General features: G+C 31.8%; 3 protein-coding genes and 1 long non-coding RNA gene across 5 annotated transcripts in view; 3 read left to right on the plus strand and 1 right to left on the minus strand.

The window, feature by feature from the left end:
* Positions 1-24,074, plus strand: part of LOC128285357 (uncharacterized) — a 73,750-nt gene that overhangs the window by 15,015 nt on the left and 34,661 nt on the right. The window lies entirely within an intron of this gene.
* On the plus strand, positions 949-5,211 carry LOC108450511 (homeobox protein BEL1 homolog). 2 transcript variants are annotated; one of them, XM_017748170.2, is made up of 5 exons: positions 949-1,717; positions 1,975-2,995; positions 3,273-3,655; positions 4,092-4,152; positions 4,274-5,211. In XM_017748170.2, the coding sequence occupies exons 2-5, from the start codon at positions 2,087-2,089 to the stop codon at positions 4,925-4,927; spliced, it is 2,007 nt and encodes a 668-aa protein (XP_017603659.1). In that variant the 5' UTR covers positions 949-1,717; positions 1,975-2,086; the 3' UTR covers positions 4,928-5,211. The 2 variants fall into 2 exon arrangements, with proteins under 2 accessions (XP_017603659.1, XP_017603660.1); XM_017748171.2 differs by having other exon boundaries at positions 950-1,717; positions 1,981-2,995.
* Positions 15,018-18,341, minus strand: LOC108453273 (uncharacterized). Its single transcript, XM_017751282.2, has 3 exons — positions 16,995-18,341; positions 15,419-15,961; positions 15,018-15,326 (listed from the first exon to the last, which is right to left on the minus strand). Exons 1-3 carry the CDS (start codon positions 17,943-17,945, stop codon positions 15,225-15,227), a joined length of 1,596 nt encoding a protein of 531 aa, XP_017606771.1. The 5' UTR covers positions 17,946-18,341; the 3' UTR covers positions 15,018-15,224.
* LOC108453271 (pentatricopeptide repeat-containing protein At2g33680-like) lies at positions 21,506-24,071 on the plus strand. The gene has a single exon (XM_017751281.2). The coding sequence runs from the start codon at positions 21,635-21,637 to the stop codon at positions 24,059-24,061; it is 2,427 nt and encodes an 808-aa protein (XP_017606770.1). The 5' UTR covers positions 21,506-21,634; the 3' UTR covers positions 24,062-24,071.

Here is a 24,074-nt window from a genome sequence, read left to right on the forward strand (position 1 = left end):
GGTACTTGAACTTCATTTTTTTTGTTCAATTTGATACCTGAAACTTGGATATATAGTACAATTTGGTTCGAATAGCTAAGTATTAATTTGGACCAAAAAGTTAATTTCAAGTACTTGATCTTGTGGTTAATGAACTTGGTTTCATAGTTCAAATTGGTCCAAAAAATTGAGTACTAAATTAGACCAAAAAGCCAAGTTCAAGTATCGAGTTGAACCAAGAAGTCAAGCTCGAGTACCTAATTAGACCAAAATAAACTTTAGGTACAACATCGAACTCTAAATCCAAATTTAAGTATCTAATTAAATAAAAAAAACTTAAGTATCAATTTGAACTGTGAAATCAAGCTTAGATACCAAAATGTATATTTACTTAAATAACAAATATTAATTTAAGAGTATTTTATTTTATAAAATATTAAAAAATAAAGTTTGAACATAAAACGCTATTTTTATAAATTTAAATAAAAATTTAAATTAAAACCGGTTATTATATAGTTTAGACATTAAATGGAGTATGAAAAATGGAAATGTTGAAAGGTGGTGAGGGCGGTGCGCGTGGATTGAAGCATACATAATTTTCATCACAAATAAAAAAAAAACAAGGAAAATAAGGAGAAAAAAATGAAAAAGATGCGGTCCCATTCCATTGGCAATGGACTGTACATTAATAGAGCCATTAATTAGAATTAGAATTGAATTGGTGCAAACATTTGGACCACACCTCTTCTCTCCCTCTTTTACACTCCATAGCTACCTTATTTTGGGAACATTTTTCCACATTTCAAGTGCTCCATTTAACACCATCCACTCCAATCCAAAATGGGAACCCAGTTTTTTCAAGGAACAAAATTATTATTTTACATATTAAAAATTAACATTTTTTAAAAATATAATCAAAATGTATGTTGGTTCACAACAGCTGCACCCCACCCTCCCCCATAAAAGGAAGCCTACAAAAACTCTGGATTTAACTCTACTTAAAGGAATTATTAATTTTTTTTCTGGGATTCCTGCCCCCTACGAGGGTCTCCATTTGCATTAAAGTTTTTCCTGCAATTAATTCTTTCATTGGGATTTAGAACTATGGGTTTTGTTAAAAGATGAAAATGAAGAGGTCATGTGGCGGCTTTAAGGTTAAAAATTTTCACCAATAGTATTTTTTAAGTGTATTTCTTTATTCATGATTACAAAGTATATTTTATTTGTTGGTTATGAAATAATTGAGGGGCAGTTTATTTTATTTTTTTTTATTTTTTTATTTTTCATAGTAGGATGTCTATTTTGGATGTATTTTTTTACATCCATAATGCATTGACCCACTTGAGCTAGAGAGAGATAAAGCAGAGGGAAGAAAGAGGTAAAGAGAAAGAGAATTAAGAATATATGAGATAAATGAGAAACTATGATAATGGCTATATGGAAGGGTCATCATCACCTCTATATCTGAGCTTCCATTTCTAAACAATATATATATACACACATATATATTTCTATGATCTTTCTTCCTAGGTTTGTATTTTCATGGCAGACCATGTTGGCCTTTTAACACAACAAAGTTTGAGATGAGCAGCTCTTTGGCAATTACCTCTTCTCATCACCATCATCATCAGCTCTTTCTTTGTTCTTGTGCTTCATCATCAATCCTTCCACTAAGAAAAAGTCTTTATTCTTGTTGATTCTTTAACAACATATTAGTTTCAACTTGTTCCTATAACTGGTAAGGTCTCCCTTTTATCTCTCTTACATTAAGTTTGGTCTAAAAGAAGAAAAGAAATGAAAAACCAAAGTTTTCTCTTTTTGTTTATCTTCTGTATGATCAAAAGGGTACTTTTTTTTAAAAAAAGTCTCATAAATTTTTTATTTTGTTTTACAAACACTGATCTTTGCTTCACCCAGTTAACTCTGAGAGCTTTTAATTGTTGGGTTTTTATGGCTTCCCTTTATTCTTGGAGTGAATCTTGATGGAATTATTAGTTGCAGAATCAGCATCAACTTTTGATCAGTATCTCAGAAGCTGGTGGGCAAGACAAGTATACACAAAGGACCAAAAAGAAGATTAAAAGAAGAGAAAGAAAAACTGGTTTTCATGGCTAGAGAATCGTGTGAAGATAAATCAAGGAATATTGTGTCATCCACTGGATTTTGCTACTCAGATGTTTCATCTGGTAACTCAACCATGCAAACCCATCTGGTGAATCAGATCCAAGGCTTTGAATCCAACCCAGAGATCTTCAACTTAACAACAGGCATGGAGATGATAGGGTTTGCCAAGAACCTACATCAACAACAAGGTGACACCAACAACATGATCATGTGGAAAGGGTTCTCCAACAAACATGGAAACAACCCAGGAGCAGCAGGCCCTTCTTCTTCTTCTTCCAAGCCAATCAATGAGTCAACCACTGATTTCTATCAACATGAATTCCACAAACCTGAGTTCACAACTGGGATATCTGAAACCAGTACTGGGAATCTAATAGTTGGACCTGAATCAGCTCCATGGCAAGAAAACAGGTTGCTTGTTGATGATTCTTCTTTTAGGTGTGTGTTCCCTTGTGAAGGGAACGAGAGACCAAGTCAAGGTCTTTCACTCTCTCTTTCATCAAGTAATCCTACTAGTATCGGGTTACAGTCTTTTGAACTAAGACAAACAAGCCATAGTAACCATGATGACCAGCCAGATGATATGAGGTTTATTGGTTCAAGTTCAAGAGATGGGTTCTTTGGGAAGCCGGCAATTGTTCAACAACATCAAGCTCAGTTCCAAATAAGGGGTTCCAGGTACTTGAATGCTGCTCAAGAACTTTTGAATGAATTTTGCAGCTTGGGAGCAAAGCAATTGGATACATCAAAGCAAAAGCAAACCCAAAAGACCACCAAACAGTGGGATGATGATGATGGAGGAGCTAGCTCTTCAAGGAAGCAATCACTATATTCCCTCGATTTCACTGAGTTACAGAGAAGAAAAACCAAGATGCTTTCAATGCTGGAAGAGGTATGTCATATGTGTATTACGTTTTCAACTTTCAGATCCTCAAAGAAATTTTTACTTTGTGGTTGATTTGAAGGAGAACTAATTCAGCATCATGGGACCTCCCCATAAATGCCCACATCGTGACAATTCTTGCTTTTCATTTTACTTTCTATTCCTTATCTTTTTTATTTCATGTCAGCGTATGTTTTTCATCTGCCTATATATATTACATGTACGAAACATAAAATTTCAACTCATCATTTTCTCTCCTATCCCTTTCCTCTCTTTCTCTTGTTAGGTGGATAGAAGATATAAGATCTACTGTGATCAAATGAAAGCCGTAGTATCATCGTTCGAAGCAGTGGCTGGTACTGGGGCAGCATCAGTGTATTCAGCTTTAGCCTCTAAAGCCATGTCAAGACATTTTAGATGCTTAAGAGACGGGATTGCGAGTCAGATTCAAGCTACAAGGAAAGCCATGGGAGAAAAAGACACGGTTGCACCAGGCACAACGAAAGGCGAAACACCAAGGCTAAGGATACTCGACCAAGCTTTAAGGCAACAAAGGGCATTTCAACAGATGAGCATGATGGAGAGTCATCCGTGGAGACCCCAAAGAGGCTTACCAGAAAGATCTGTTTCAGTTCTTCGAGCTTGGCTGTTTGAACATTTCCTTCATCCGTAAATTTCTCTCATCATACACTCTTTTTATACGTAAAATACAAAGTAGATTTTGTGAAAGAACCAACGTTTTCTACAAAGTAAAAAACAAAACAAAAAACTCTTGCAGTCGTTTTACAGTACTGCAGGTTTAAATCATTTTTTTGCTTGCAAAAGCAATGCACAGTCTTTGTTAGTTTCTACCCATCACCATTCAGATTCTCACATGTTCAATCATTTAGCATTTCTTTCGCTTCCCTTATAGATTTGTTTTAGTCAGCTTCTCTATGTTATTTTTATCATATGGATTTGATTCTGTTAGTATAAATATATATACACACACATGTAGGACCCATGTTTCCCCCACAAACAAGTTACCCCATAAGTTCATCCATGGCGGCAAATGTTTCAAATACGTACTAACTCTGTATTTTCATGAATAAAAAAACTTTTTCAGGTACCCTAGCGATGTTGATAAACATATCTTAGCCCGCCAAACCGGCCTCTCAAGAAGCCAGGCATGTCCACATCCCTTTCTATATTTTATTTATATCCTCAATGGACCATATCTTCTTGGGATCTTAAGCTTATTATAATCATATGCAGTTATTGAATCTGTATCATACAAAAATATTATAGGTATCGAATTGGTTCATCAATGCCAGGGTGAGGCTATGGAAACCAATGGTGGAGGAAATGTACTTGGAAGAAACAAAGGAGCACGAAAACAACATGGATTCCTCAGATAATGGAGGTACTGATGGTGGTGATGATAATAACAATAATGGCCGGTTAAATATTCCACTGGCTGATCAGAAACCCACCCCGGACCAGCTCGTTCGAGTTGACTCGGAGTGTCTATCTTCCATTATCACTACTAACCCGGAAAAAAACGATGGGAAAAGTGGTACCAAAACCCTTGAAAACCAGCACTTGCATCATCATCATCATCATCATCAACAACAAAGTTTCGGAACCTATGGTGCCACTGCCATGGAACTGGACTTCGCTTCCTACGGTGATCACACGGCGGGTGGTGGGGTACCTTATCATAACGCTAATCAAAGCTTCAATGGTGGAGGAGGTGTGTCATTGACATTAGGGTTGCAACAACATGGTGGGAGTGGCGTGAGCTTAGCTTTCTCGCCCGCAACACAAACGTCACTTTTTTACCCTAGAGACCACATAGAAGATTGTCAGCCAGTTCAGTACTCACTTTTAGACAACGAGGGACAACATTTGCCTTACAGGAACTTGATGGGGGCACAATTGCTTCATGATTTGGCCGGATAGCAAAGCAAAAGAAGATAAAAAAAGGTCAAAATCGATATGTTGGTGGGGTTCATTAGAGCTCTCATCAAATGATGAAAATGGCAGTAGATAAAGTAGTTTAGAGGTGGCATATATAAATACTGAAATACATATATATACATATTGCTACACTTTGTTCAACGGTAAGAACAAGTTTATTTAACCTGCAAAGGCTTAATTTGGGATATGCCAGTTCAATGCAAGGTTACACATATATATTTATTTTCCTCTTTTGAGTGGGAATATTATGTTTTAATTTGCAGAAACTTTTAACCTTATTATTATCTGTTTGGCATCTTTCTTTGTGCCCAAAGCTTAAGTGATTGAATCGTTTGTGGTTCTTGTTTTTAAGTTGAAACTTTCAAAAAAAAAAAAAAAAACTTCATTGGAGGATTATCTAGATATTAATTATTTCCCCCCTTTTCTATGAAAACAAAGTGATTTAGGAACACAATTTGGTTTTGGGGGGGGTCCTTAGTTTTGGAGACTAAGACAATTCCATTCATAAGAATTATCGTTTCAAAGTGAAGTGGTCCCTAATTCATCTTCATGAGATGATGTTTCATGTCCATAAGAATTGCCTGCTTTATGATTTGTCAACTTTGGCATGGTTTATGCTTACTACTTTTGCCAATGAAAAAGGTGCCTCTACTTACTTCCTTTTTAGATATATAGTGTTGTGTGACTAAAAAAAAGCCATTAGATTTTTCTCCTTTTTTCCAAGTTTTATGCATCGGTTGAACCACCAGTAAAATGGGAAAGAATTGGTATTCAGATCTTCATTTCAATTCCTCAAGTGTTTCATTTGTTAAATACCATTTATATGCAGTGGGTATTAATGTTAAAATAGAGAAATCATCTCGAATAAAAGTGTTCCAATAATTTATGAAATTCAACGAATCAAATCTATTCGAATCAAATATTTTTATTTATTTATTTTATAATGTAAAAATAAATATATTATATTTAACATGGTGAAAATAAGTTAAAAGTTTTATTTAAAAATATTTTTAAAAAACATATAAAAATTATTGAATATTTTTATTTATTTAAAATTTTCTTTTCTAAAAATATTAATAAAAAAAGTCTTTCAAGCTTCAATTAAATAATACTCTATCGTTATATAACAAAGCACTTTTATCAAAATAAATATAAAAAATCAATATGAAAAACTGGAATCAAATTAAATCAAATTGAATTATAAAGGAAGTATATTATACCATCCCACAATAACTATCATATTCACTTAATTTGAAATAAACCCAAATTCCAATATCTATTTTTAGTTATGGTCTACAATTCATAGCTAGATATCTAAAAAAGAGGAAGAAGTTATTGCAAGAAGATTGTCCCTTGTGCCCTAATAAGATGTACGACCCATTTATCTTCTTAATGTTGGCTTAAACAAAATAGGCAAAGTAATGGATGCATTAAATCATCTTATACCTGACATAAATGCTCATTTAATTTAATTTGCTTCAAATTACAGTGAGATACAAAAGAAAAATATAGAAAAATAAATTTAAATTTTATATGATGAACTGATGATTAAGAGTGTTCACTATCTTAAATGTGATTTAGATTCTAATCATACTAATCAACATACTACATTCTAAGAAAATGTGCATATTAATGTATACAAAAGTGAAATATGTAAAGAAAATTGCATGCATGCCTAGTTTGCCTTTCCATATGAAGTCGACATACTAAGAAAAGCATTATTCTTGGAATGCAAAAAAAAAAGGGCATTTATTGCTTTCTTCTTTTACGTTCAAATGGTCATAGCTGTTGCTGGGTTTGTAAGTAAGGAATAAATATTCTGGATTTTGGCATGCTTTTTTTTTAACTCCATATGTTCGTCTCTAGAGCTTCAAAATTCTTTCTTTTATTAAAAAAATAACAATAAAGTATATTTAAGATATATATTATCTTACTATTTAAGTCTTAGCTCAATTATCACAGGTATTGTTGTCAATATAGAAATATACGGGTTCGAGTGTGTTGAAGCACATTACCCTCCTAATTATGGGTTGGGAAAGGGTTATAGGTAATTCTAAATATCATGTAAAAAAAAAGCAGATATTATAAAATCCTATAATGAAATTATTAAAAGTATATATTATTTTATAGATGTGAATCAAAATAGAAATAATTATGTGTTATTATTATTTATTTTAATTAAATTAAATTAATTAAAGAATATTGATGACAACTTAAAGAAAGACTTCAAAATGTTTCTTTAGATTAATTCCAGAAGGTCATCAAAGATTAAAGTTTAAATTGTTGCTTCGCCTTCGTACATACATATAAAGCCATACACTTAGAAGATTAATTATTTGAAGATACTTGAAAATTATCCTCCTATGGAGTTCCAACAGTTAGATAAAAAAGGAAGTTCATGTCAACACATTTTGTGGAAACTTACAATAGCGTTAGCATTGATAGAGATCTTATGATGAAACAGTTTGTACAATCATTAAAATTAAATATCTTCAATTACTACATTGATCTTAAGCCTAAAGCAATTGAGAGCTAAAAAACTTTTGAACAAAATTTTCTCAATCAATTTTACAACACTTGTCACATTATCTGCATAATCGAGTACACATGCTCAAGACTATGGAAAGACGAGTGAATCACCGATTAAATCCATCGTTGGAGGAATTAAAATCTAAATTCTAAAGAGAAATTGCAAGAGCCTTTTCCAATCAACATGTGCATACAAGGCATGAATTGGGGCTTGCAATGCATTCTCCAAGATATCAGGCTAAAATCATTTGAAGGATTAGCCGCTCAAGCTCATGACATGAAATTATATATGATAACTACTGCGAATTAAGAACCTTTTAACCAAATAAAAGGAGAAAAATTTGAATTGATAATGAATATATTGATCACTTTATAGTTATGATTACGAATGTGAAACCAATTTCTACTCATGTCAATGGTACAACAAAATTCACATTTAAGGAAAGGCAGGAAAGAAATATTATTTCCTTGATGTAGATGTTCTACATATGTTTGAAGAATTTTTTGAAGCCAAGTCAATTTGGTTGCCAAAAATAAAGCGACTTGAAGAAGCCAATCTTGTGTAGCCATCCTCTCAGGAATTGCTTTTTGTTGAATGAGAAAATCATGTAATTTTATCACAAAGGGAAAATCAAGTTTGAAGAAGAGGAACATCAACCACAATGCATGGTTTTGCAATCCAATGTGATGGATAGAACCATAAAATTCAACCCTTTTGATTCTATTAAATTGGCTCCAATTACAAGTAAAATGGTGGATTTTCAAAGTACTAGAGTAATTGTTTGCTTCTAGAATATTAAAATGATAACAATTGAACTCCAGTTGCTTGTCAAATATACCAACAAAAAAAGTAATGCTCCTACCAACGAACTTAAACTGTCATATGGCTCCTAAACATAAATTTAAATTGTTCATCCAAAATAAAATGATGCTCCCAAACATGAGATTAAATTGTTGTAGTTCTCCTAAGCATGAGCTTAAATTGTTCAGCCCAAATTATGAAACCATGAGCTTAAACTGTTAATTCAAAATAATGCTCCTAAGTATGAACCTAAACTGTTCATCCAAAAAAAAAATTATACTCCTAAGCATGAGCTTAAATTATTCATCCAAAAAATGAAGCTTCTAATAGTATAAGTTTAAACTGTTCATCCAAAAAATGAAACTCCTAAGCATGAGATTAAATTGCACATCAAAGATAAAAAAAGATTTTCAACTATGTCGTGACTTAATCTTTTAAAATACGATGGTACATAAGTAGTTTTATTTAATTGTCAAGTTCAGTACAAATGAAAAAAAAAAAATCTTGATGACATCATTTAGAGTTTGTAAAATTGTCCAATGATTTCATAAATGAAATTTTACATTGAAAGTAAACCAAATTTCAAGACTTGTCTACTTTCTACACCCAACAAAACCCCATGTACGTGACTTTGAGAAGACATTTGTAATCTTATTTTGAAGCGAAATTTCTAGAAATGAAAAGCGCAGACTCCAATTTCAAATTTTGGGTGATAGAATCAAAATATTTTGGACCGTCCTTTGGAATAAATCCATGGCTAATCTGTTAATGTAACAATGCAAAAGGCATGCATGTTTGCAAAAAAAGCCATTTTCATCTCTCTCTCATGAAACTGTGAAAATGAAGATCTCATTAAGCGCAGACGTGGTTGAAGTTGATGGATTAGTGACATTGCTAACATGTGTGTGTATATATAATTTTAATGCATGCACTACTTCTTTTATTAAATTTATAACTCTCTTAATTATTTCATAAATATATAAATAGATTATGTGAATAAAAATATTTAAAAAAACTTCTCTTTTAAATTAAATATACAACGTTCTTTTGAAGTAATGATTGATGCACGTGCTTTCAAAGGTTGAAATAAGTAGGTTTTTTTTTTTTTGTCTATGTAAACAATTAAAAGACGTAAATACCTTATATAATATTTGTCATTTGTTTAAATTTTTTAAATATTTATAATAACAACTTAATTAAAGGTATTACGTTAGAATAAATAGATGTCTCTGGTTTGATATGCTGTATAAAATATTTTAAGGTTTAAAGCATTATTTTCCCTTAACCAATATTTTTTTTCTACTTTAATATCTCAATTGGTATAATTTGGTATTTAAAATTCTATTATGTCACTTGGTACAATTCAATGGCGTTAAAAAGTTTGATTAGAATTTGTCATGCAGCACTTTTAGTCAATTGGAATGCAACACATGACATTCATATTTATTGAAATTAAATATATATAAATGCTAGAAATTCAAAAAAATTGTAAAAATAATTTATAAATAAAAATAATTAAATATTTTGTAAAGTTATTGTTGACTTTAATTAGCCATTGATCGATGTTTACCGGTGTTGACCAATTGGTTGGTGGTAATCAAGTTTACCAAAAATTTAAGAACTTTTTAAAATTTATATATATTTTAATTTTTTAAAAATTATTTTTATAATATATATTTATTTTATTTTCTTAATTTAACTATATTTCAATTTTTTGAATTTTAAATTTTTATTTTTCAATATATATATATATATATTTTTTTTAAAAAATAATTTTAAAATAATTGCAATTTTCTAGAGTTTATGTACATATATTAATTCTTTATATTTTATTGTAATTTTACAAAGTTTAACTACAAATTTTCAATTCCTTAGATTTTTCTTTTGAATTTATTCTAAGAATTTAACTAAAATTTTATTTTTATAATTTCTTAAAAACCATTTTTCCAGGATTTTTTTATTTCTTTATTTTCGTAATTTATATATATATTAACAAGGAAGCCATGTGTCACTTTCTCGATGGCTAAAAGTGCTAAATGGCACTTTCTAATTCTACCACATGTCAAACAAATTTTCAAGATCATTAATGCCATTGGACTGAACATGTTAACAAAATGCAAATTTAAGTACCAATCTAGGCCAACTTTAAGGGACAAATCATACTTTAAGGCTATTTAAAATCGAAGCCCCTAAAAAAACAATACTATGCAGAGAGTCTAATTTTTTTACACGTGAATACCTTAAATTATATCACGTGCTATTTAATAATGTAGTCTGCTTTGTTTAATTTATTGTTAATTTTAAAATAATAGTAAATCCAAATTGATTATCTTTTACATTTCTTATTATTTATGTTATCGTAGCGTCGGTATGATGAAAAATAGTCACTTTCCTAAAAGTTTAATTAATTAGAATGTGATTTCAACATTTGATATGTCACATTTTATTTATTTTTCGTGAAATCTAACTTTCCCATAGACATAACAAAGTGATTTTCATGATAAAATCTAGAAAAGTTATTTTCTCATGCAGATTAAAAAGTTAAAAATATTAAGACAAAATAACCCTTATCTTAATTAATACCTTTCAACGAATACTAAACTTGTAAAGTAAGTTTTCCGACAATCATATTCTAACCATATTTCATTAAAATCATAACATGACCAAATACTCCTTATATATTTTAATAAAAAATTATTAAAGGCAATAAAATATTAACTACTTAACTTTTTAAATTACAAATATTCAAATATAAAATTACATTAAATTTAATATTCATTGTCTTAAATTTTTATTATTAACTTTATTTTTTATTTGAGGTTTAAATCCATTTATTTTGTAATCTTACATAAAAAATAAAAGTAAAATATTTATCAATATTTATACATGGATAGTCAAATTTATAAGGGTCAGGGAGAGGGTTTCTTTTTTTTTGAATTTTATAGTTTTTAATTTTTTAAAAAATTAATAAATTATAAATTCTAATCTTTAAATATTTAAAAATAATATTTTTTTATTTTTATAATTTTAATAATTTTAAAAATTTAAAATAATTTATTAGATTTCGTCATGTGACACAATATTGACGTGTCACGTGACGAAGTTAACAAAAGTTAATAATATTAAAGGATAAAAATTTAATTAATTGTTTAAATATAACTGAAGGCTCAACTGATCAATTAAATGTGCTTTCAATTGAGTGTTGTTTTAAATTTAAGACTCAATTAATTATTGAATTATTTTAATGTACTTTTTGTTATATAATAAAATAGAGACTTTCTTGTTCGGTTCAATTATAATTGATTAGACTTGAGATGACTTCCATAGTTTGTATAGAAATTACTATCGAATTTCCCACCTATTTCGTTAAATAATTTCCGATTTGATATAATTATTATTATTTTTTTTGATATGTGAAAATGAAAGCTTTATAGTCTTAAATTTCATGATTTACATACATGTAAAAAAAAAATAGCAACCACTTTTATAATGTTTTTGCAAGGAATTTTATTATTTTTACATGTATGTATTTTATTTTAATTATAAGCCCATAGGTGATCTTATCATGCTATTTTCCTACAAAACAAATATAATTAATTAGCATACATCCCATGCACAAATCATGTTTAAAACTAGTTTTAATGATCCTAATTAGGGTGAACTGCACATGAATATTATTCTTAGTAATATATTAGTTTTTTGTGCCTATAATCACATGGTTATTGGGTATCTGCTAAAGCAACACAAGTTTTTCTTTATCTATATACAAGGAAGGTCGGTCCTTTGGACTTTCCTCCGGAACACGCGGTACCAGGGCCGAAATTAGGAAAAAAATATTTAAGACTAAAATTAAATTGTAATTTTTATGATAGTAAAAATATGATTTTAATAGTTTATATTATTATAATTTTTAGAATATTAAATCAAATTTTTATATTTTTAAGGGAGTTAAAATGTAATTTTACTTTTATTGATTTAAAATTTTAAAAAATCTAATTTTTTTCATTTTAGGGGGTCGAGGCCCCAACCTCCTCTAACTTCACCCCTACGTGATACACACTTATCATTTTTAATTTTTTTATAAAATAGTTAATTTTAATTTTGATCCTTTTAAAATACTTAAAATTGAGATTTAATCTTTATACTTTAATTTATAACATTATTTGCTCTTTATGTTTTCATAATGTTATTAATTAATTCAAATAGTTAATATTGTTAACTTTTCAATTAAAATATTATGTTGTGATATATATTTTGAAAACAGTGTTTAAATCCAAAAAGCAGAGGGACTTAGAGACTTCAAAATAAAATCAAGAAGACTAAATTTCAAATGTATAAAGTGTGTAGAGACTTAGAGTCAAAGTTGTTTGAACCGGATCGGACTGACCGGGTATCGGCCTGGAGAGAGGCATCAAACCGATTGACTGATAAATCAATATGGACCAATTAAACCTAGCTAAAAATCGATTAAACTAAATTTTTTTTATAATTTTTAATGATTTATTTAATCGAAACTATAAAATCAATGATCTGATCGGTTTGACCACCGATTAGATTATGAAAACCTTACTTCAAGTATATTTTACCTTCCAAATTTTAATATTATAATTTGATACAAACAAATAATTAAATCAGCATGAAACGTGTGAGAATCATACTAATTATTATTGGAAGTGGAGGAGGCTTTGCACAATTTGCTCCCTTCAACTTATCAACAGCACAACATGGTATAGATTCATTTTGTTGTGAATGTTCTTCCTGCCATGCTTTTTAATTCATTTGGTATACATTCATTGAATTAAATAAGTCATCTGTTCTTTTCTTGGATAACAGCAACTCATCTATTCTTATGCCCTAAAGATGTTGCTTTTTGCTGCTCGATGTTAAATAAAATTTTAAAAGCCTAAATATTAAATCCTATAATGTTTTTTTATACAAATATTTACCTTTATTCATTACTCATTCATTTTAAATCGGAAGATAATATGGATTTAATTAAATTTAAATTTTTATCGTTACAATAATAATGATATCAATCGAATTAAGTCTCAATTTTTATGTTAAGTTTTAAAGTTAATGATAAGAATTAATTAAAATTTTCCGAGGTTCTAATTTCATGTAATTATGTTAAATCTCTTAATAATTTCCTATGGGTAAATTATAACAACAAATATATTAGCAGATTGAAAAAAAAAAGGGGAAATGTGTTCTTATGATGTGGGTTTAATTATGCACCCAAATGTTATATCCTTTTTACATTTATTTTTAAAATTTAATTCTCTCTTTATTTGGATTGAAAATTAAAACTCAATTGATAACATTATTAATGTATATTCTTTAAAATTTGAATATATAAAATTTGATTAAAATGTTATTAATTAAATTTTAATTTTTAAATCAAACAATCCGAGAGAATAAATTGTGTAAAATTAAAATTTGAGAAAGAGTATTTTAAGAAATTTATATAAGATGGTTATAAATGATGATTCTATCCATCAATGCATTGAAAATCAATAAAAAAGAATAATCGACTATTGAATTTAAATGATCCTTAATAGAATTTAGTACCCAAAAGCAAGGGCTTTAGGCCTTTGGGTTCAAAAAAGTAGGAATGTGATTGATGTCCAGTGATAAGTGCACAGACATTACGTCGTTTACCCCTTGTCACATGTTACTAAGGTAGCCTTAATGAGCTCACTGGGTTTCCCAAAGTAAAATATGCCTGTAACAAACCCATTTGGACCTTAAAAGGTTGAGAATGTTGATATTTAAATTCATTATTTATTAGACATCATTGTTTAAATCATATGAAGATTTCAAGTCTATATTGTGTAAATTTTATCTAGATTTATTTCTTCTAAGAATTGAACGCCATTATAATTTATTCATATGCATTTGTAATTGTAATTTATGGTTATATAAGTTTTGATCTTGTCAATAACAACATCTAAGTTCAAGATTGATCATGAACAATTATGTGTGTGTTCAAGTTTCAACATGTGATTGTCATGATTACTCAGACATACTTGGTTGTTTGTAGTGAGTTGCTCGTAATATCTATATTATTCACGTGTATGAAGTTAATCTGAAGAATATATGAAAGAGTAAAAAGTAATTGGACTTTTTCTTATTTTTTAGTCTTAACTTTCCATCCAATAAAGGAGAGTCATGATGATTGATGAGGCCGAGGCATTAGATTTGATGATGAGTGGACCCACCGTACTGGGCGACACGATCTACCATATTTTACTATTCTTGTCCCACCATGGAATTGAAACCAGTAATCTGCAGGCCAACCACTTCCCAAGGGTTGGTTGCCATACTTATTTTCCGGCTTTCATTTCATGTAATCTTCTTATTGGACCAGGTGCAGGGCATACACGTTCTTGCCCTTACATTTGGACAGTAGCACTTGCACCGACATTTCTTAAGCCCATTCGCCCTCATTAAATCCACCATTAATATTGAATATAACTTATATTAAACACAATGGCGGACAACATAAATTCTCTATTGACCCAATTGATAACTATACCTGATTCCTTTTGGCAAAACATCATTAAATATACCCATCATCTACCAAAAGGGTAAAAGCAACCTTTCTTACTGTATAGAATGTTAACTTAGACATTACTGCGTTAGCCTCAATTCATATAGTCAAACTTCATCATTAATTAATAAATTATTACCATTTTCATGCGACTGGCTGGGATGCTTCCAACAAGGTCTGCTCTTTAGATATTTTTACCTTATAAACAGGCTAGTATTATAATACTGCAATTTTTTTATACAACATATAATTTGTTGCTTGTTCTCCAAATTACACTCCCTCTATTCTTGCATAAAGAAACAATATTTGGACACTTGAGAGATAAATTAATAAATATAATAGGAAACACAATTAAGGATGAAAAGCTAACACCTAAAATGATCAAAGCATTAATCACACTATACTTCACTAACCTCACCATCCTTACATACACCCACATTCACCACCATGGTTCCTGGTTCCTTTGATTCCATCACCCTGCAACAGTTCCTTCTCGGCGACTGCCAAAAATAAAATAAAATCATGTCAATTTTTTTTAATAATTCATGTTTTGATGTGGAATGTAAATAAAATAATGAAGAATGTGACTTACTCTATCCCATAGATGTGGGTCTGGTTTCTTATTGACGATCACCATTTCAAGTGCACCGGGATTAGCCATCTTCCATCTGCAGGGAGGATGAGGCACACGGTGCCGCTCGTACTCGCTTACTGTTTGGTTCAGTTCTGAATCCATTCCCACCTTTGACATGTAAAACACAAAAGGCTTTTGGCATGGGTTTCGGCTAACTGGACGAGTGTTGAAAGCGTATGCTGTGTAATCTGCTCTTCTGTACCAATTTAAGAATGTTCTAGAAGGCATTTCGATCTCCCGTGGTGAAAAGATTCCTCTAAAGATTTGAACAGCGAAACCCCATGAAACTGATATAGTCCAACTCTTGGATTTATCATAGCAGATGGATTGCTGCATGATTCCTGCTGAATCCAGCTTTACAGGCAACATAAGCCGCTGAAGGGCTTCAACCCTGGTTACATTGGGGAAAATAGGCTCGACAACATCAAGGTGATGCAGTGACACCAATGGTGTTACGGGATGTGCAGCAAGGAGTCCGAACAAGTTCCCATACACGTCATACTGATACAAATCAACCAACAAGGAACACTTGGAATCAGATATCGAGTCATCGCATTAATAATAGTGGCAAAAGTTGTTCTAATGGCTAATCAGTCATCCAGCTTCAGTATTAACAATGAACATCTACGTGAAAACCAAAACTTACTAGGACTGCCACTTTCCTTGTGACATAGACATCCAAACTACAAAAAATTGACTTACACGCTCCACCTATAAATCAGGTAGGTATGCAGGCCTTGCACATAATACTCCATCAAGAAATTCATTTCACCATACCAACTTAAACAAATTACCTTATGGGGATACACCGTTTCGTAACTTGTAATTTAGTTGAAAGACATAGTTGATTCAATGCTGTGATAAGCTAAACATTTTACTTCTTGTTAACAATGTCTTTAGGATCAACTAGTCAATAATTCCATCTTTCAGTCTAATAGCCATGTATCATAAAGCTTGAGCAAAAGACCACATAAACCTAACAAACTGAGGTCGAAACCTTACCAACACACGGGTCCTAACCCCATCGCCTATGTCTAGCTCCGACAACCAAATGCATTGAGCTAATCAACCACCCAAGGTTCATACACCTAAACTACTGTTGACAAACAATGATTAAACCGCGGTTGCAGTAATGGCCAATTCGATTTCATCCGATTCCAAGTAATGTAATCCAAAATATTTTGGATTTTTAATTGAAATATCTATTTATAACTCCCTCAGTTTTAATTTGCTATTAAGAGTATTTTAATGATTTTTTTTTCATTTTTATGCTCCTGGCAGCATTATAATCTTTACCCAAATGAACCATCAAACCAAATTCATGCACCTGAATTAAATTTTCTTGAAATAGAAATGTGAAATGCAACTTCAACACCCCTACAAATGCTTCATTAACTCACACAGTATTAAATTCAGTTAGGATTAACTTACCCGATTACATTACTATTAGAGATACTTATACTAGCATTGAAGTTACTAAAAGTAATAGAAACAATGCATGCACTTTACCAACTCAACAAACTGAGTCACCGACCTGGTGGAAGCCGAGTTCCTTAGTGAGTGGGACACCGAGTTCAGCCATACAAGCCTGCATTCGGTCATCTGAGCCGTACAATCCTGGGTACCTCTGAATACACCGGTCCTGCATCTTCGCCAAAGCCTTAGCCAAAGGGTAGCTAATGGCAAACCCTCCACCGCCGTATGCCATGCCGTAGGAGAAAAAAATGTTCTGGATATGAGATTCCGACAAGCTCCCGATGTAGTAATACTGTGTATGGTCGTATTTCCTCAAAATCCTAATCAGATTGTCCGTGATAAACACGGTGTCGTCGTCACCCATCACGAACCACCGGACATTATCCATCTTAAGCCTCAATGTCTCCGTCACGATCCGCGATATTCGAATCGCCGACCGGTGACCTTGCCGGTTCGTGTAGGCGAAGTTGGAAGTGTCGCTGGAGACACGAACCGGTGGAAGGGTTTGCTTGTCCTCCGGAGAGTACTTCACGCGATCGTCAAGCCAAACCACGCCCCGCATTTTGTTCGGCTTGTACCAAATCTTGATGTACTCTTTCCTCTGCTGCCATAGCTTGGAAGAAGCCGCGACCCCGAAAACGATGTCCTGGATCTCCGTCGGCTTCGGTTTATTCGGCATTTGCACCGCTACCGCCAGTTTTTCTCGGACATCTCGATGGCGAAGAAGGGGCGACGTTGTCTCAGCCGTCTGATTGAGAATCGACGGCGGAGATGTAATGCCTGTTCTGGTGGATAAAGTAAACGGGAAATCATCGGAAGTGTGATGAACTGAGGCCGTTAGCAGCTTGAGAGTGTAGACAACATAGGTAACTGAAACAAAGAGGATTAACCAGACCATGAGCTTGGGAATGGGTCGGGTCGAATGTCCAAGAACAAGCGGATTTCCCGATGGGCTCCTCATCTGAATCTGATCCCATACCATTTCTGAATCTTTCTTGGCGTCCTTCATTTTCTTTTCAAAATTCTGTTAAAAAAATTAAAGATTTTCTCTTTACTTTTGCATGTAATGTTGGATTCTCTAGGAGAATCTAAAAATGGGGGAAAAAGGACTTTAAGATCAGATGGCACCCAGAAAACAAAATCAGATGAAAATGGGAGAAAAGTGGTGATGGAAGGAAGAAGGCTGTAGTTGCAGATGAGTAAAGGTGAGAGCTTGCATTGTTGCCAGGTTGCAAACCACCGCTAGAAGGGATCCTTCAAAGTCCAAAGTAATTAAATACCAAGTAATTCTTTTTACTTATTATTTTATTAATTTGGGGTGTAATGCACTGAGATTTCTAGAACCCTGTGAGCGACTTGGATTTGGTACTAGATTTTGGAGGTGACGACTGACCATACCTTTTTTCTACTTAAAGGCGGGAAATATACGTATTTAGCCGACAATTGGGTTTAAATGAATTAATGGTCTAATTTAATTGAAAATTTTATAACTAACTCCATACATTTGAAAATTACATCATCCTGATTTATATAAGCAATAAAGAAAATATATATTTTTATTTTCTAAATAGTAATATAAGTTATATTCTTTAATATGTTTTTTTTTAAGTTTTAAAAATAACTCGTTCACATTATTGCTATTACAATAACTAGAAAGATGTAAGTTTAAATGTGTTTAAATACATTTTTTTTAAACTTAAACGAGTTTTACAATCTAAAGATCAGTGAGAATTCAAGTATGTCCTTAGAGAGTGCAATTTAATTGCTGACCAATTAGCAAAGATCAGCCTATCTTGGCAAACCTCTCTCCAAATTTTTGAAGTTTCTCCTGATGTGGTGATTTCGACTATCTAACAAGATAAATCTTTTAGTGTCTTTCAGAATCTCTTAAGTTGTATTTTTTGTTATGTTTTTTCAAAAAAAAAATATAATTTTCTTTCTATTTAAAGATTGAGAAGAGATTATAATTAGAAATATACACTGCATTTAGAAAAAAAAATAGAAACAATAAAAGTCATAATAGAAGGATTAAATCTAAAAATAATGCCTAATATAAGGATCTTCCGAAGAATTTGACCAAGAGTCATGCGTCAAAGAAAAAAGGGGTAAATTTAGGGTGAGTTGTGTGTGTTGAGCAATTACACCTCCATCCAAGGCATAAAAGATAGAAGTGCAACAACAGAACAAAAGATTTGAAGTTAGACAGCGACAGATGATGAAAGCTTTTGCCTTTTTGATTGGGAGATAGATGTTGAAAGTTACTTATGTAATATGCGTTATTTGAAAGTTAATTTACAAAAACAGTTTTCTTTCAGCTTAACCCAACCATTACGCGCGTTTATTATGTTGAAAATTACTTATATTCTATCATAAAAGAAAAAGGAAATTATTAATATACTAGATTTAGTAACAAGTGAAAAATTTCTCACTAATATATTTATAAAAAATTTATATATAAAAATTGAAAATTTTAATATTTTAAATTAAAATATTCTCTTAAAAATATTTTTTCTAAAATAATAAGTGTAAAATTAAGGTTTTTATAATTTTATTTTATGATTCCTAAAATTAATCTATATTTGAGTTGTTAAAAGAGAAAATAAAAGTATATTTGCGTTGTTGTTAAAAGAGAAAATTATAATATATATTATAAAAGTATAAAAGATATAAATATTTCTAAAATAAAATTACTCTTTTAAATTTTTAAAATTATTTAGTGTTTTCCCAATTGAGCTGATGGTCTTTTGCGATACAATTTCTAGAGCTTATATAATTTTTTAATTAAATTTTACCTAAATTAACTAAACATTAATTCAGTTTAATTTTTAAAAATTATTTTCTGAAAAAAATTGTAAATGTTATCTAACATAAAATTAAAAATATATTTTAAAATGTTCAAGATTTAAAATTATTTAAATTATAAAACTATATCATCTATAACTTGTGTTTTTTTCATATATATGAAATAAAGAAATAAAGAAATTATTTAGCAAAACAGATGACGTTGAAAATTAATTAACGAAATAGTTGAAGTCCGCCCTAAAGCAGCGGATTCGGCACCTCCTGGTTCAAATGCCAAATGGAAAAATATCATAAATAGTCCCCATTTTTTATCAAATATTCGCATTAGTTACTTTCAAATTTTTTTTTCAGATTCAATATAATACTAAGAGGTTTCATGTCTAGAAATTGGCTGGAGCTAAAAAAAACATGTCATTTATTTTATTAATTTATTCTATTTTTAAAAGAATTTATCTTAAAATTTTGATAAAATGATGAGGGACCATTTCTGATATTACTCCATTTTAGTCCAAAGCATAGAAGCAACTGATATTACTCCTTACTCTTTATTTTCCATTTTAGTTTCTTAAATCATAATAATTTATGAAATCATATTTGATATATTATCGATATATATGTCTCGAATTTAAAATTTTGGACTTAAAATTTTAAATTTAAAAATTTTAACATTTATTTATAATTAATTATATTTAAATAAAATTATTAATGTTTATTACATCAAATACTCTACTTTATTTCATATATATTTTAACTTCTTTTAAAAATTATTCATCTATCATCCCTCGTATAATTTTTATTTTTATTTCATATGTGTTAACGTTAAAAGACTACAGGGGAAAATTTTGGCAGTTGGCAAAAAGCCTGAAGGAAAAATGAAAAAAAAAAGAAAAGAAAAGCTGGAAACAGCCGGGTCGGGGCCATTTTGCTTGCATTCAGTCAGTGAGGCACACGTGAACGGGCCTGGGTGCTTATGGGTGTCGGTTCCCACCTTAAGTTTTGTGAATGACCCAATCTGGACCATTCATCAAAATAGTTGTTTAATGTTGTGAAGTGACTTTTACTGTTTGTTCCTTGATGATGTTTGTATGTTTCGAGCCGTAAGGTTGTTGGGGGGTGGGGTTGGATTGCAACACAATCACACAGCTGCCACGTTGATTATTAGATTAATGCATGCCTTTTAAATCCGATATGATTCTTTTTCCAATTAATAATTGAAAAAATTAGAGTAGGATCTGCATTATGCCACGAATCTATACAACCATTAAAAAGATTAGGGTTGATTCAATCAAAAGTTTTCGATTTTTTAATTTTCTCTAAATTTTAAAAATATTTGTATTATATTAATTAAATAATTATATCAGTCTAATCATTGATTTAAATTTAATATGGATAAATTATAAATATATAAATATATATTGCATAAATAATTTGAATTTATAATTAGATAAATTACTTAGCCAGTTACTCAATTTTTAAGATATTTTTATTTTAATCACTCAAAATAAAATTTTTACAAATTTATCACTCAACTTAATAATTAAATTTTTGATTGGTATAATATTAAAATTTTGATAAATAAATTACAACATTATAAGTTATGGACAGTCAATTAAAATTTAACAACGTGTGATGGACTTATACTTGCACATATGGGACTCTGCAAATGTGCAATGCATGTTTGGGTTAATGTATGGTTAGAATCGGACCAGACCATTGTTGTGCAAAAGCTGGGCTATATGACTATATCCAACAGACAATGCTCAGTTTAGTTACTCATTGAGTCTCTGTCCAAGACCGCTTTTTTTTTTTTTTTCATTTAAACTTCTAAATTCTCTCATAAACCCCGAAACCTTATAAATGACAGTGGTCAAACTCCTCCATTAATAACCAACATGTATGAAGAAACTAACAGTTACTCTCACCCGCCATGGACCCTCCATCAAAGTCCTCATATCTCAAAATCTCCACCCTCAAGCTCTCAAAGCTTCTCTCTTTGCACACTCTCCGTTCCTGACTGACCAAATCTACTCTCATTTCATCAAATCAGGCCATTCTCTGGACCCCTTTCTCTCCACCGCTCTCATCTCCCACTTCTCCAAACATGCTGACTTGTCACGCGCCCTTTCCTTCTTTCTCGACACCCCCAACCCCGATACAATTTCTTTCAACTCACTCATCTCTGGTCTCGCTCGTTTTGGCCGAGTCGGGCCGGTGCTTGGGTTGTTTAATGAGTTGAGGCATTTGGGGTTGAAGCCCGACGTGTTCACGTTGAGCAGTTTAGTTAAAGGGTGTGAGAGAATAGAAGAAAACGAGATTGTTCATGGGGTTTGTTTGAGATTGGGGTTTGGAAGTGGGGCTTTTGTGGTTAGCGGATTGATTGAGAATTATGCTAAAAGTGGGGACTTGGTTTCAGCTGAGAAGTGTTTTAGAGATTGTTTCGATGTTGATAATGTTGTTCTAACGGCTATGATTTGTTGTTATTTTTGGAATGGGGAATTCGATAAGGGTAGACAAGTTTTTATGAAACTGAGGGATTTGGGATTTGAATTGAATGAATTTAGCTTGACAGGTTTGATCAGCGGCTTGTTTGATGTAAAAGAAGGTCAACTGATCCATGGGGTTGGCTTAAAGATGGGATTTTTATGTGGTGGTTCCCTTCATTTTAACAATGCTGTAATGAGCATGTATGCTAGGTGTGGAAGTAAATTGGACGCTGTTAAGGTATTCGATGAAATTACTGAACCAGATATTGTCTCATGGACTGAAAGGATAGGAGCAGCTCTTGATGGATTCGAGGCCTTTGGAATTTTTAATAGCTTACGTCGTAAAGGTTTGGGTGTTAATGAATATACAATGACCAATGTCTTGTCTGCTGTTGCAGGAGAGGGGTTGTCATGTTTAGGGAGGCAAATCCAAGCAGTTTGTCAGAAGGAAGGGTATTTGAAAGTGGTTTTTGTTGGCAATGCGTTGATTTCTATGTATAATAAGTGTGGGAAAATGGATGATGCGAGGTGCATTTTTGATGTTATGATCTTTCAGGATTCTGTGTCGTGGAATTCACTGATTGCTGGATATTCGGATAATGGATTTGTTAGTCTTGCTCTTAAGATGTTCTCTGATATGCGTGGTCCTAATGTTGAAGTGAATTGTTTTACCCTTGCTAGCATTCTTAAAGTGGCGTCTGACTCGAACTCTTTGCACCTTGCAGTGCAGATGCATTCCTATATGATTAAATGTGGATTCATGTCGGATGACTATGTGATGTCTTGCTTGATAGCAACGTATGGGAAGTGCGGCAGCTGTAACGAGTCGAGAAGGGTATTTTCTGATGTTGATAAGACAAGTGTCATGCATCTTAATGCAATGTTGAATACTTTGGTTAATGCTGATTGTCATGTTGATAGTCTAGATCTCTTCCGAAACACAGTGGATTCCAAACTTGAAGTAGACAGCAAAACTTTTAGCATCGTTCTTAAAGCTTGCAGTGCTATGACAGATTTGGAACAGGGAAGAGGCATTCACTCTCTTGCTCTTAAATCTGGATTTCATCAAGATTGCTTTGTCGAGACTGCTGTTATTGACCTTTGCTGCAAGTGTGGAAACATAAGTGATGCAGAGAGGGCTTTCAGATATGCATCTGTTGACAACTTGGCTGCATGGAATGCAATGATAACAGGATATGCACAACATGGTTGCTATAATGAGGCTTTCAGACTTTACGATAGAATGACTGTATGTAGAATTGAACCTGATGAGATAACTTATCTTGGACTCCTTACTTCATGCTGCCATGCAGGACTACTGCAAGAAGCACAGAGTTACATGAACTCTATGGCTGAGTGTCATGGTCTAATCCCACATTTAGAACATTACGCTTGCATGGTTGATCTGCTTGGCCGAGTAGGTCTCCTGGAAGATGCAAAGAAGACCATAGATGAAATGCCTATCGAACCAGATGCTCGAATATGGCAGATTCTGCTATCTGCATGCAACATCCATGGAAATTTTGATATGGGAAGAGTTGCAGCCACCAAACTTCTTGAACTGCAGCCTGATAATGAATCTGCCTATATTCTTCTTTCGAATCTTTGTGCTTCAGCTGGTATGTGGAATGCTGTCAGAAAATTGAGAAGAGAAATGAAGGAAAAACTAGTTTCCAAGGAACCGGGTTCTAGTTGGATTCAACTAAGAGGATCCATGCATTACTTTTTTGCTGATGATCTGTTGCACCCTGAACATAAAGCAATATTTTTGGAGCTGTCAAAGTTGTATGAACATATGCAAGATTCAAAGATAAATGGTAATTTTTTATTGGACTTATGACCATTGAAAAGGA

The sequence above is a fragment of the Gossypium arboreum genome, chromosome 12, assembly GCF_025698485.1.
Source record: "Gossypium arboreum isolate Shixiya-1 chromosome 12, ASM2569848v2, whole genome shotgun sequence".
Lineage (NCBI taxonomy): Eukaryota > Viridiplantae > Streptophyta > Magnoliopsida > Malvales > Malvaceae > Gossypium > Gossypium arboreum.